Source organism: Carlito syrichta, unplaced genomic scaffold (genome assembly GCF_000164805.1).
Source record: "Carlito syrichta isolate Samal-C Ts95f unplaced genomic scaffold, Tarsius_syrichta-2.0.1 Scaffold303112, whole genome shotgun sequence".
Lineage (NCBI taxonomy): Eukaryota > Metazoa > Chordata > Mammalia > Primates > Tarsiidae > Carlito > Carlito syrichta.
The window spans coordinates 55,456-68,042 of NW_007247208.1; the positions used below are offsets into that span (position 1 = coordinate 55,456).

Below are 12,587 nucleotides of genomic sequence, written 5' to 3' on the forward strand. Positions count from 1 at the left end.
GTAGCTTTCACCGTGGCTTCTTGCAATTCATTCACAGTCAGTCAGGGTGGGCCTCCCCGAAGTTATAACCTGTCACCCCATTGCTCAAAAACTCCTCCGGTGGCTCCCTCCTCACCAGGGTAAAATCCAGGGCCCACTTGAGCCTGCACCACCTGCCCCACCTCTCCTACCTGTTACACGTACTGCTGCACTGTCACTGTCTGAGCCACGCTGACCCCCTTGCTTTCTAAGCATGGTCCTGCTGCCAGTTCACAGGCTTGCTATTCCTTCTGCCTGAGATACCCAAGCAGATGCTCTGGAGGATGCCTTCCTCATTAGCTCAGCAGGGAGGTATCCTGACCACCTTATATAGAAGAGCACCTTTCCAACACTCTCTAGACCCTTTACTCTGCTAAATGCTTCTCCATGAAACATATACTTATTAGCTATTTGTTTCTTTATTATCTTCTCCCTGAATTAGAATGAGCTCCTTTAGGGCAGGCATTTTTTCTGTTTCCTGCTACATTCTGGCACCTGGAACTGTACGTGGCACACAGCAAGGATTCAATCATTATTTGTTTAAATAGTTAATTAACTGTGTAACAGTTATTAGAGGAGACTCCTAGTTTTTCTAGGCCCAATAGCTTCATCTCATCTGACTGCCAGGAGATGACGCATGGTGCCTCATTTAGGCAACACAAGCAACACATGAGCTTAATTCATACATGGGTACCTAGGAACCCATCAGTAGCTCACTCAATGTTCCTGTTCAAAACTTTATAAAACAATATATTTTATTCATTGACTATGATTTAAGCAACACTATGCTTTACTGTTTCTAACAGTGCTACTCTAAACGTGTCTCCTGGATCTGTAGCATTAGCATTACCTGGGAGCTTGAGAACCACTGCTGTAAGGAATACCTAAATGACTTGTTCCAGTTTGTTGGCCTCCTCTTGGAAGTCTTAATATGACATGTCCCACCTTCTTAGTACGAACAGTATAACTGGTTATGCAAGTCATGATGTCACCTCCCATGTTGGCCAGTTATATTTTTCCATCTACCAATACCCAAAAGGCACATTCTCTGACTGCAGAAGTTGATATTTGTGCCAGCTACATGCGTGGCCCTGCCATTCACCCTTCAGAGCCCTCCCATGCATGTGCAGCCAGTATTCAAATTCGTCCTGGTTTTATTCAAATACCCTGGAAACACAGAAAATTGGGTTTATTTATTTTACACTTTATTTCTCTAAGGCACAGATTTTCCAACATTCTATAGCCAATGAACCTTCTTGTTTCTTCAAATAACAGGTGTGGTATACACTTAGTATACCACACTTAGTAACATAAAACACATAGACAGGAAACTGCTCGGCCTTCTCTGAATGGATTATTTTGTTCACCTCATTCTCCCAGGCCTCCCTTCTCCCACCTGGCACCTGGTCCATGAGGACACCAAGTAGGACCCACAGTTATAAGGTTGAACATTCTTAGTGAGAGGGCAGAGTTTTTCAGAGTGTAGTCAGCACCAACATTGGCCTCTAGCCCCAGCCAAATGAATCAGAAGTTCTGGTCATAAAATAAAAATAGAGAAAAATTCCTTCTGGCCATGGCCTAAGAATTCCTGACCATTGAAAAGGCATGAACAAGCATCCCAGGTAATTCTTATACACATTAGAGTCTGTGAATCTCTGCTCTAGGAAGTCTACACTGCCATTTTGATGAAAGGAAAATAATCTTAAGAGCATATTGTTTGCTTATAGTCACTCCACAATACCCCATTCAAGATATTACATTCATTCAAACCAAGAATAAACCAAGATATTTGAAGAGGTGAAGTCTTGCTTTCTCTGTATAATCTTAAATAAAGCGTTACGTCAAAAAGCTAAATGCACAGAAATTTAAATTAATCACTTACTACGTTTATACTTTTGAGTAATTTAGTAAACATCACCACTTTACTGGAAAATTCTGGGAAAAACTACAGTTAATTGGACAAAAACCCAGTATTCAAAAAGATTAAATGACAAAGTTGGAAATATAGTACAAAATAGAAAGCAGTTAAAGAATGGTATAAGAGTTCTGAAAAGGAGGTGATTCTTTCTAGTTCTGAAGAGAGGACTACTTGTAGTTGTTTTTAGTTTAACACCGGGTTAAATCTGAAAGTGGACCTGAGATGACCCACCTCTCTTTTCCCAATCCTTTACAGCTGCAATATGACTGACACCCTTTCAGCAACTCACACAGGGCGCCTGGAACAGCTACCTCTCCTAGTCTAGGTGGTGCGGAGAGAAGTGTAGTACTGGGATGTGCCCCTGCCAACTACCCACTGCACCAGCTAATGTTGCTTCAGTCCGTCCCCAGCCCGCAAACCACACAATGCTGACAGGCCACAAGTCAGTGGGTGAATGAGAAATACAGTGGTTAGAGGTTAGATGTGACTGAGACATGTGGCAAGTACAGGTTAACCAGCCTCACCATAGGAGGCTCTAGCCACGCTGCTGTTGTTTTTCATCATACTGTGTAAATTTATAAGAATTTATTTTATTGTTTGCGTTGAAATAATTACAAATTTCAGTTAAAAATATAAAGAGAATATTCAACATTTGGCAGAATTTTCTCAGAACCTATTGGTATCGCTACTCCCATAGAGAGAAAATACTATATTTCTTAAATAAAAGTATTGTCTAGAGAGGGTCGATTGAAAATGTCTATCATTCCAAAATCATTAATCATAATATAAAATTCAGGAGAAGATTAAAGGCAATTTTATGATAAAATAAAATGACAAGACTAAACTATTCAGATAAATATCAGTGACAAGATAGCAGAATCAGATACACTGGGACACTGATTGAAGTCTGTGAATATGTATACAAGATAATTATTGTGCTAACATGATTATTACTGCTGAGATGATTAATACAGATGTTTAATTTGGGTCTAAAGAAAGTGAATTGCTCTCTCTCTAATTTACTTTCTAAATAAACTTTGTTTTAAAACTTTGAAAAAAAAGTGAATTTTTTAACTTTTAGAAAGAATTGTATTTTTGAAAATCATATTAAAGAATGAGTAGATAGGTCTACTAACATCAATCCAGTTTTTTGGGCTATATATAAATAAATATTTCAAAAGTATATAAATATATAATTTTAATGCAACCTTTAACTCAACTATATCCTGTTTGGACAAATATTATATTATATTACGAATATTATATGGTCACTCTATTCATGAACAATATATATAATAATTTTGAGCGTTATGTTTTTAAATTCTGTATAAACCATAACTTGCTGACAATTCACTTGAAATTCACAACCTTTTTTTAACACTGTGATTTGAAGATTTTTAGAATATTGATATGTGTAGCTTCAGGTCATTTGTTTTACCTAGGAATTATCCTAGACTTATCATAATCTATAGTAAGGATAAATCACTGAGTATTTATCCATTTCCCTATATAAAGAAAGCTGTGTTTTCTCTCTTTAATAATCTCAAATGGTACTGTTATGATTATGTATATAGATGTCTCCTCATGTACTCTGAGTTGCAGAATGTGTATCTCTTGAATTTCACAACTTATTGTGAAGTTGTAGAATTGCTCTCCATAGCTGCTGAATCAATTGACATTTACACAATCTGGTATAAAAGCACTTACTGCTCTATATCATAACCAACACTTGTTATTGTCAGGCTCTTAAATTTTGGCCCAGCAGGTGAGGGTGCAACAAAATATTATTCTACTATGCATTTCTCTGCTCATTGGTGAGACCCTGAGTACATTATCATGTTAATTTCTCATTTCCTCTAAATGTTACAGTTTTCTCCTAAATCTATTTTATCTCCTCTTTGGTACTACTGTTTTTTGTTTTTACACTCATCAAACTGATAAATATTGCTTAATATCAATACTTACTTAGATTGATTTATATTTGCTATTTTTCACTTTCTGAGCATCATCTCCTGAATTCCAGTTGTGTCTGATTTCTACAGCTTGAGTTCCAACTCATTCTTCCCAGAAGTAAGTACATCAACGGTTCTTTCAAATTGGGTATTTAACCTCAGTGTTTGTCTAAAATAATCTTTATTTGCCTCTCACTCTTGAACAATAGTTTTGTTGGGTATAGAATTCTAAGTTAAAGAATACTTTCTCAGCAGTTTGATATAACTCCAGTATCATTTCTCTTCTTTTGTTTATAGCAGGAACCATTCAAATTATTGTTCCACTTTAGGTTATCTCTTCTTTGTTTGATTAAGATCTTCTCTTTACCCTTGGTGTTTTGCTTTCCTTATGAAGTGACTTCATTTTCATTTCTCTTGATCAAGATCCACTGCATGCCCTTTTATTTATCTTGCTTGGGACCGTGTATACACTTGAATCAGATTTATGAATACAGGAAAATGCTGAGCCATTCTCTTAGAAAACTGTCTTTTCTCTCCATTGTCTTTTCTCTTATAATGGAATTCCTATCAGAATGGAAATATATGTTATACCCTCTCATTCTAAATTCCTAGTCCACAAACTCTTCTTCACATATCAGTCTGTGTCACATTCTGGGCCATTTCATCCTATCTATCTTCCAATTCACTAATTCTCTCTTTGGCATTGCCCAATTTTCTATTTTGACCATCCATTGATGTTCTTATTCCAATAGCTAAAAACTATGTTATTTTTGATAGTTACTTTTTCCTATTATGTCTGTTTTATGTTTCAATTTTTTTATGCTTTAATTAACATAACATACTTGTTTTGTATTCTGTTTCAGATTATTGTTTTAGTTTCTCAAATTTCAGGGAATAGCAACCTTCCAGTTTATGGTGTATGTTCACTTCCATTTGTGGAGAAGAAAAAAAAAATATTTCTTCTACTACTGCTGCTGCTAAGCTGACACCAATGTATCAAAAGGCAGATCAACAAGACAAAATTAACAGAAGTTTATTCGCATTGTATATCTCGTGTATACAGTAGTCCCACCTTATCTGTGGATTTGAAGGAGGAAGAAGTGGGATTGGTCTTGCCATCTCAGGAGTGGCAAGATGTATAAGAGATATAGAAGAGGTGGAGGACGTCTATGGGAGGCAGGAGAGTCAAGCACACTCAGAAACTTCACATAAATATATTGTAATTGCTGTCCAAATGTTTGCTTTTTCATTTCACAAAAGATGTTTCTATAGAGTACCAATCTTTCTTCCACCATTTGCTTTGGTTTCCGTGTTTGTATCATACAAGGATCCATGACAAAAAAAAAGGCAAAAGCAGTCTTGAAAAATTGGAATCCTTCTGCCAGAGTATCTACTGTCAATTATTTTTCTAGCAATCCTTCTTCTATGTCTTCCTCCTCATCATCTGACACTGATTCAGAAGCACACATTCCCCTCAAGTTGTCTTCTGTTAATTTGTCTGGTGTGGTGTCCATTAGCTCTTAATAGGTATCTTGAAATCCCTTACCTTCCAACTTTTTTTGCCATACCCACAATCTGTTTCATGATTTTTTTTTTATTAGCTCTGTCTTAAATTCAACAAAGTCATGCACAACACTGAACACAGTTATCTCCATCAGGAAGTTACTATTCACAGTTTTTGATGATGGCATTTACAGCTTTTTCTATAATAAAGATGGTATGTTCAAAGAAGCAATCTTTCTAGACTTTCATAATGTTCTTCATCAGGGATCTCTTCCATAGTGCTAATAATCCTTTCCATAAAGTGCCATGTGTAATTAGCCTTAAAGGTCTTTATGACCTCCGGGTCTAAAGGCTAAATTAGAGACCTTGTGTTTGGAGACAAGTAGACCATTTTGACTACTCTAGTGTTGAAATATGAGGTTCTCAGTGATTAGGTACAGTGTCCAATATCAAAAGAACTTTGAAAGGCAATCCCTTATTGGCTGGCAAGGTATGCCATGATTTCAGATACAAAGCATCAATGGAACCAATCTAGCAAAAGGGTTCGTTTTGCCCAGGCCTTCTATTGTACAACCAAAAGATAAGTAGGTGGTATTTATTTCTTCCCTTCAAGCATCAAGAGTTAGTAGCTTTTTAGATAAGGATGGTCCTGATTAGAAACCCAACAACATTTATACACAACTGCAAAGTTACCCTTCCTGCCTTAAATCCTGGTGGTCCTCTCTCTTATTAATAAATGGTTTTTGTGACTTTTTTTTTTCAGAATAGGACATTTTTGTCTGCACCAAAAACTTGTTCAGTTCTTCCTATTCTTTCTTCTCAAGGATTTCCTTAATGGTGTCTGGGAATTTGCCTACTGCATCTTAATTGGCAAATATTGCTGCTTCTGCTAACACTTTTAAAAGCTAAACCTCAGCCGGGCTCGGTGGCTCAGCCTGTAATCCCGCGCCTTTGGGAGGCTGAGGTGAGTGGATTGCCTGAGCCCGCGGGTTCGAGACCTGCCTGGGCAGCAAGACCTCATCTCTGCAATAAAGCAAAAAATCAGCCGGGTGTGGTAGCGCATGCCTGTAATTCCGGCTACTTGGAAGGCTGAGGCAGAAGGATCGCCGGAGCCCAGCAGGTCGAGGCTGTGGTGGCCGGGAGCGGCCACTGCACTCCAGTCTGGGCAACAGAGTGAGACTCCAACTCAAAAAAAAAAAAAAAAAAGCTAAACCTCTTTTTTGAATTATCAAACCATCCTTGTCTGGCATAAAAATTTTACAGTTTTAGCTCCTTCACCTTCCTTTTGTTTTAAGCTTTAATATATCTTCACTTCTTAAATCATATTGAGTCTATAGTTAAGCCTTTCTTGTAATAATCATGTACCCACATAAAAGTTGCATTTTCAATACAACATAAAAAGGTATTTCACCAAATGTGCAAGGTTTCTGCACCTGAGTTGCAGTGATGGTTTCACAGATTTCCTTTTCTTCATTTACAATGGTTTTTACACTGGATTCATTTATCTTGAAATGGCGGCAACCACAGTTGCAGACCTCAATCTATATATCAAGCAATTCAACTTGTGCTTAAAATGTCATGACTTTTCTCTGCTTCTTGGGGCCCCTTCCAGTGTCACTAGTGGTACTTTGTATGGATCCCATGGTGTTACTCAAGGTTTATGATATTGCACTAAACATGATGAAAAATATATGATGAAAAAGACCAGTTATTACTGTGACACACCATTTAATAGAGACATAAGCTGCTTACGTGGAGATGATTGTTCCATACAGCATTTTAAGTGGATACTCACAACACTTGAGCTAACTACAATAGTAACAGCAAGTGGCTTTAAAATTATTATGATTTAATTTTGCATGCTTACATTTGTTACATGTCTCTTGACTTCAAGTGATGTCATGTATAGTCTGTATTTGAGTGCATAAGGGTTGATACTTTTTAACTTTGACAATAGATCTGTATATATTTTATGGTAGTAAATGATAAATAGACTAATATCAATATATATTTTAAGCATTCATGATATACCTATCTTTTTCTTAACTTTTCTATATTTTTATGCCACAGGGTTTGTACGTTTTGTTTTGTTTTGTTTTTCAAATTGTCACAAATCTCCAAAATACTTTCCAAAATTTTTGTAAAATAAAATTTCAGGACCCTCTAAATGTATTATGCCAATGAGGAAGTTAAGTCTTGGACACTAGGTCACCTAGCATGTTTGCAATATCCCCTTCTTTAATTATAGATTCACCCTTCTCATTGTTCTTGTTCTGTAAATGACTAGCAGAGACCAGAGACCAGACGTTCTCTCTGTCCAGTCACTGATTTTTGTTATAGGTTAACCTTTTTTATTGTCCTGTGCCTAACCCAGATAAGTTGTTACTAAAGAACCCATAACACCCACATCTTCAGGGTGGAATGTTAAATTTATCTTTTCTGAAAAGAAAAAAGACTGTCCTGACTAATTAGATTACTGTAACTATGCATTAAGCCCAAATAGAAAGATGTTGAAATTGCGTTATGTGTCCTTTAATTTTGTCTATATAAACAACCCCAAACTTCTACACTTTGGAATACTGACTTCCACTCTTTGGAATCTGTGCTTCTGGGTGGACATTCTCAAATTTTGAACTTGAATAAATTCTCTTTAAACTAGATTGTGACCCTTTTGCTTATTTTATGTTGACATGTTTATTAAAAAAAAAAATTCTCAAATAAGTCAACCAGCATAAATTATTCAAGGGGCAGCTGTTCAGAAAAAACACAGCATATAAAGGGTTCAGTACTTGCATGATTTCAGGTGTCCACCTGGGGACTTGAAATGTACTCCCTGCTGATAAGGGGGGACTACCAAACATGGGAGTTACCCAAGGAAAATGAGTGGATCTCAAAGAGGAGGCCTAAAATTCAGGCTTATTATATACTATCTTCAGCCAAAGACAAAAAAGAAAAGGGTTTAGAGAAGTAACTAAGAAAAGTAAAATAAATAAGAGTAAGGTTTGTTATGCAGATTTAAATTGGTAATTTAATCCTCCTTCTTTCCCTAGTACAGAGGGGGAAACATCCTTACACTTAGAGATTTTCTTTGAACATGTAAATTTCCCTTACAAAAGGGTAATTTGTACTCTGTTTTTAGAGCATGTCCTGTGTCTACTGTTTCTCAAAATAATTAGCTCAAAATAATACTTATGCTAAAGTGTCACATTTTAGGGTGGCATGTTCTCATGCACACTCAGGGTGGAATTCTCCCTTGTTTGATTCATAATGTCAAATCACAAGCACCCTGCAGTAGGGCTTGATTTTCAAAGGAGGCATCAATGCCATGTCACCTGGGTGTGTTCTCTGAGATGATCTTATGCATGCCCTGCTTGAAACATCAGGCGTGTCACCGATATACACATTAATTTCTCATTTTGGATCATGCAGTTATTGCAGATCTCCTTTTCCCCATTTCTCACTTTTTTTTCCATTTTCCATTTTTTTCCTGTTCACAGGTGCCCAGTCCTTGTGAAGCAGAGCCTCCCCCACTCCACAACCATTCCAAGACCACCAGAATATCAACTCTTGCACTTACACTCGGACTTATCCATTCCACTATGTAAAAATAGCTATGCTGCTTCAACATTTTAACTTATCCCTGGAAATTATTATTTTTTTCCAAAAGTTCATCTAATTTTCCCCCATCAAAGGGAAGGATTAAAAAGATTCAACCACAAGCAGCTATTCGCCATTGCTTTACTAAACTCTGATGAAGCCATGTACTCTTTGAGCTATGTTCACTGTCATGTTTTCTGAGATTTGATCCCCTCTCCTACCTTGGAGAGGTGAATCTCCTCTCCCTTATCTTCCTCTCTAATTTACTTTCTAAACAAATTATGTTTAATAATCTTAAAAAAAAGCTCATCTATGATTTCAAAAATTCATTAAATTTTATTTATTAATTTTAGGAGCAGGAATTGCCTGTATGTAGCTTTTGGCTTCCATCTGGCTGATCCTGAAACTCCCTGACACTGTGAAGGCCATAATAGCCTAGGACTGCTAGTACCTATTTTATTAATATATAGGAGGGAAATAAAATTCTACCCTGTAAAGTTATTGTAATTGTTTTGTGTCTTCTGTCACACATAGTCAAAAGTAATTCTATTACCTTTGACTGTTTAGATTGGAGAATAAAAGACTAAGAGAAATATATTTATACTTTCAAAATGACAAAAGGATTACCATTCTTGTCAAAGAAAAGCATTTTGAAATGAGTTGCAACATAAAAAGAAAGACTACCTTTACACTAAGGATATCATCAACATTGTAATATGTGGCATTAGCTCCTATAAGTCGCTGAATTACCTTGTAAATTCTTTCTACAGTTTAGAATTTGTTTACATCATCAGAAACATAATCAATCAAAATGTATTTTAAGAAAATTTTAAAAAGGGAAATGTGAGAGAGACAAGCATGTGCCATAATCATATATCTACACACTAGCCTAATTCATCACATGTCTCCAGGAACCTCCAGCTCCTCAGGAACAAAAAATTAAATACTATTATCATGGTCTTGACACCTTCTCCATCCATATTTTATGCTCAAGCTCAATATGAAAACCCTGTTTCCTAGTCCTTATTTTATTTTATTTTATTTTATTTTTGAGTTGGAGTCTCACTCTGTTGCCCAGGCTGGAGTGCAGTGGCCGCTCCCCACCACCGCAGCCTCAACCTGCTGAGCTCTGGTGATCCTTCTGCCTCAGTCTTCCGAGTAGCCAGAATTACAGGCGCGCGCTACCATGCCTGGCTAATTTTTTAATTTTATTGTAGAGATGAGGTCTCGCCTGCCCAGGCGGGTCTCGAATCCGCGGGCTCAGGCAATCCACTCACCTCAGCCTCCCAAAAGCGCGGGATTACAGGCTGAGCCACCGAGCCCGGCTCCTAGTCCTTATTTTAAATGCATTCTCCTCAAATTTTCTATCCCAATACTCCTCCTCTAGTGATGTCTTCTTGTAGTGATTTAGAGACTCCAATCTAAAACTCATCATAAACTAAATATGTACCTAGTGAGGCCATCTCCATGGAGACTTTCCTAAACAAACAAAACACTTTAATAACCTTAGATAGAGTCATTGCAATTACCTGGGCTTCCAGCTGTTGGTGAGTCATTCCTGCTGTCAGCCTGCAGAATGACAGCCAGTCCCACAGAGTCAGCCGGAAGGATGGAGCTGCTGAGGTCCACCCGAGTTAAGCTCTGAGGCTCCCTCCCAGAGCCTCCTGCGGTGTTTCTGGGCTTGTCCTCTCCAGCGGCATTCATGTCTTGACCTTTTCTCCATGGTCTCTGCACAATGTGAACGATGCTTTGCTGATCCAGGTCACAGTTCTGTTTAGGAGTGATGTGAAAACACAAGGAAAAGGCAATCATGAAATGCCAAATAGAGTTTAACTTGTCCTCAGTTCTAGAGTATGCAAAATATTTAAAATTCTGCACACAATTTCCACGTGGAATTGAAAGAAAAATGACAAGTGTCATTGCCAGGTGTGCCACAGCACTTACACATTCCACATGAATGACAGGCAATACTGTACTGGAGCCAGAAATGGAAATTTGGGAAGAAGTGAAACACAACAACAGAAAACTAACGCAATATTCAAAGGGACATGAAATCCAGTAGGGAAAAAATAATGACCACGCTGGATCCACAAGCACAGTGAGAAGCAATATTCTAAAATTTTAAAACTGATTTACTTCAGAAATGATGTATGTCCTTATACTTATCTCATTGAAATACTGTCATTCATTTTTGATTCATAAAAGCACAGAAAGTTAGTTCTTATCAATTACAGGCATTTTTCTGTAGAATTTTAAATACATATGCTTAAAGTAGTCTTCACACACCCCTCTACCATCATGAGCAAACACATTGCTACCCCAATGGGGCAGTGAGCCGACAGCAACTTCACACCACCCCAAGTCCATTCGGCTTTTCTGCCAATGTAATGATTAAAATTAGCAAAGATTTACAAAAATGCTTTGCATTCACATATTAACATTTGTGAGCAGGAGATTCTTTACAATTTAGTAGAATAAAAATTAGAAGCCAGATTATTTGCTAGGAGAAGAACTAAACAACCTTAAATCGAATCCTAGTTTCAGAATATCACTAGATAGAAGCAATTACTACTTACCTGCCTGCTGCCTACTTTGGATGGAGTGAGGACCTTATACATCTAGGTCTTCAAACTACTTCTTGCCATTCTCTCTCATTTTAGGAATGCTCAAAGAACACACCATGCAAAATGCAATGGTGCAAAATGCAATGGTGCAAAATGCAAAATAACAACAATCAGTTCTCTCCTCCTGGACTTCTTCCCCAATCTCTCCTGTTGCTGTTACCATCAAAGTCCTAAGAGCAGTGCCTGTCACTCACTGCACTCTAAATCCCACACCCAACTGCTTGACTGCTTGGTATCTGCCTCTACCATTCAGGAGGTCACCAGGATGCCCTTCCTCCTTAAGTCCCCATTGCTAGCTCTTCTACAGTCTCATGCCCGCCCTCTGTCACATCCACAGGTTTGCTCTGTGTGCAACCCCCATTCTCACAGTGCCCAAGCTCTCCCCAGGACTGCTCCTACTCACCAGTGACCACTGTTTATCCTTCTCTTACCCGAAGTCCTCCCCTACCTGACTTCCTTATATCTATCAAAGTACCCACCACCTTCACATTCCCCAGGCTTCCAGCCCTCTCCTCCCACCTAAACATCTGATGATCCTCCTAGGTTTTCTAACAGGCTTTAGTAGAGTCACAGCCTTGGATGTCTCCTCCCTACTCTGCAACATCCGACAGGGTGCCTAAAGTTACTAATTGTATCTCAGAAATATCCTGTATGTCTTCATCTCTTTTGTTTCTCAATAGTCACCTCCCCTTCTTAGGAATCGATCATATGATGGCTTTGTAATTACTCCCTTTACCTCTGGTTTCTCCCTATTCCAATCCATTCTATATAAGAATACAGGGTGTGTGCTATACATTCTTTCTGACGTGACTCACTATTACTTGCTAAATGGACTATAACATCTTACTACCTTCTTGAAATGTGTTTCTACTTTTCTCCTTTCTAGATCAACTCTGTCATGAACTTTATTTTCTTTATCTCGCCTTGGTTGCGTATGTGGTAGACTAGACTATTCTCAAAAATATTCACTCCCAC

At 37.8% G+C, this 12,587-nt stretch overlaps 1 protein-coding gene across 1 annotated transcript in view; it reads right to left on the reverse strand.

Annotated features, from left to right (window-relative positions):
- Positions 1 to 10,477: 10,477 nt before the first annotated feature.
- LOC103260080 (E3 ubiquitin-protein ligase parkin-like) overlaps positions 10,478 to 12,587 on the reverse strand; it is a 480,285-nt gene continuing 478,175 nt past the window's right edge. Inside the window, exon 3 of the mRNA XM_021712164.1 lies at positions 10,478 to 10,758. Coding sequence (XP_021567839.1) covers positions 10,495 to 10,758 — 264 coding nt within the window. The 3' untranslated portion in view covers positions 10,478 to 10,494. The remainder of the gene's footprint in view (positions 10,759 to 12,587) is intronic.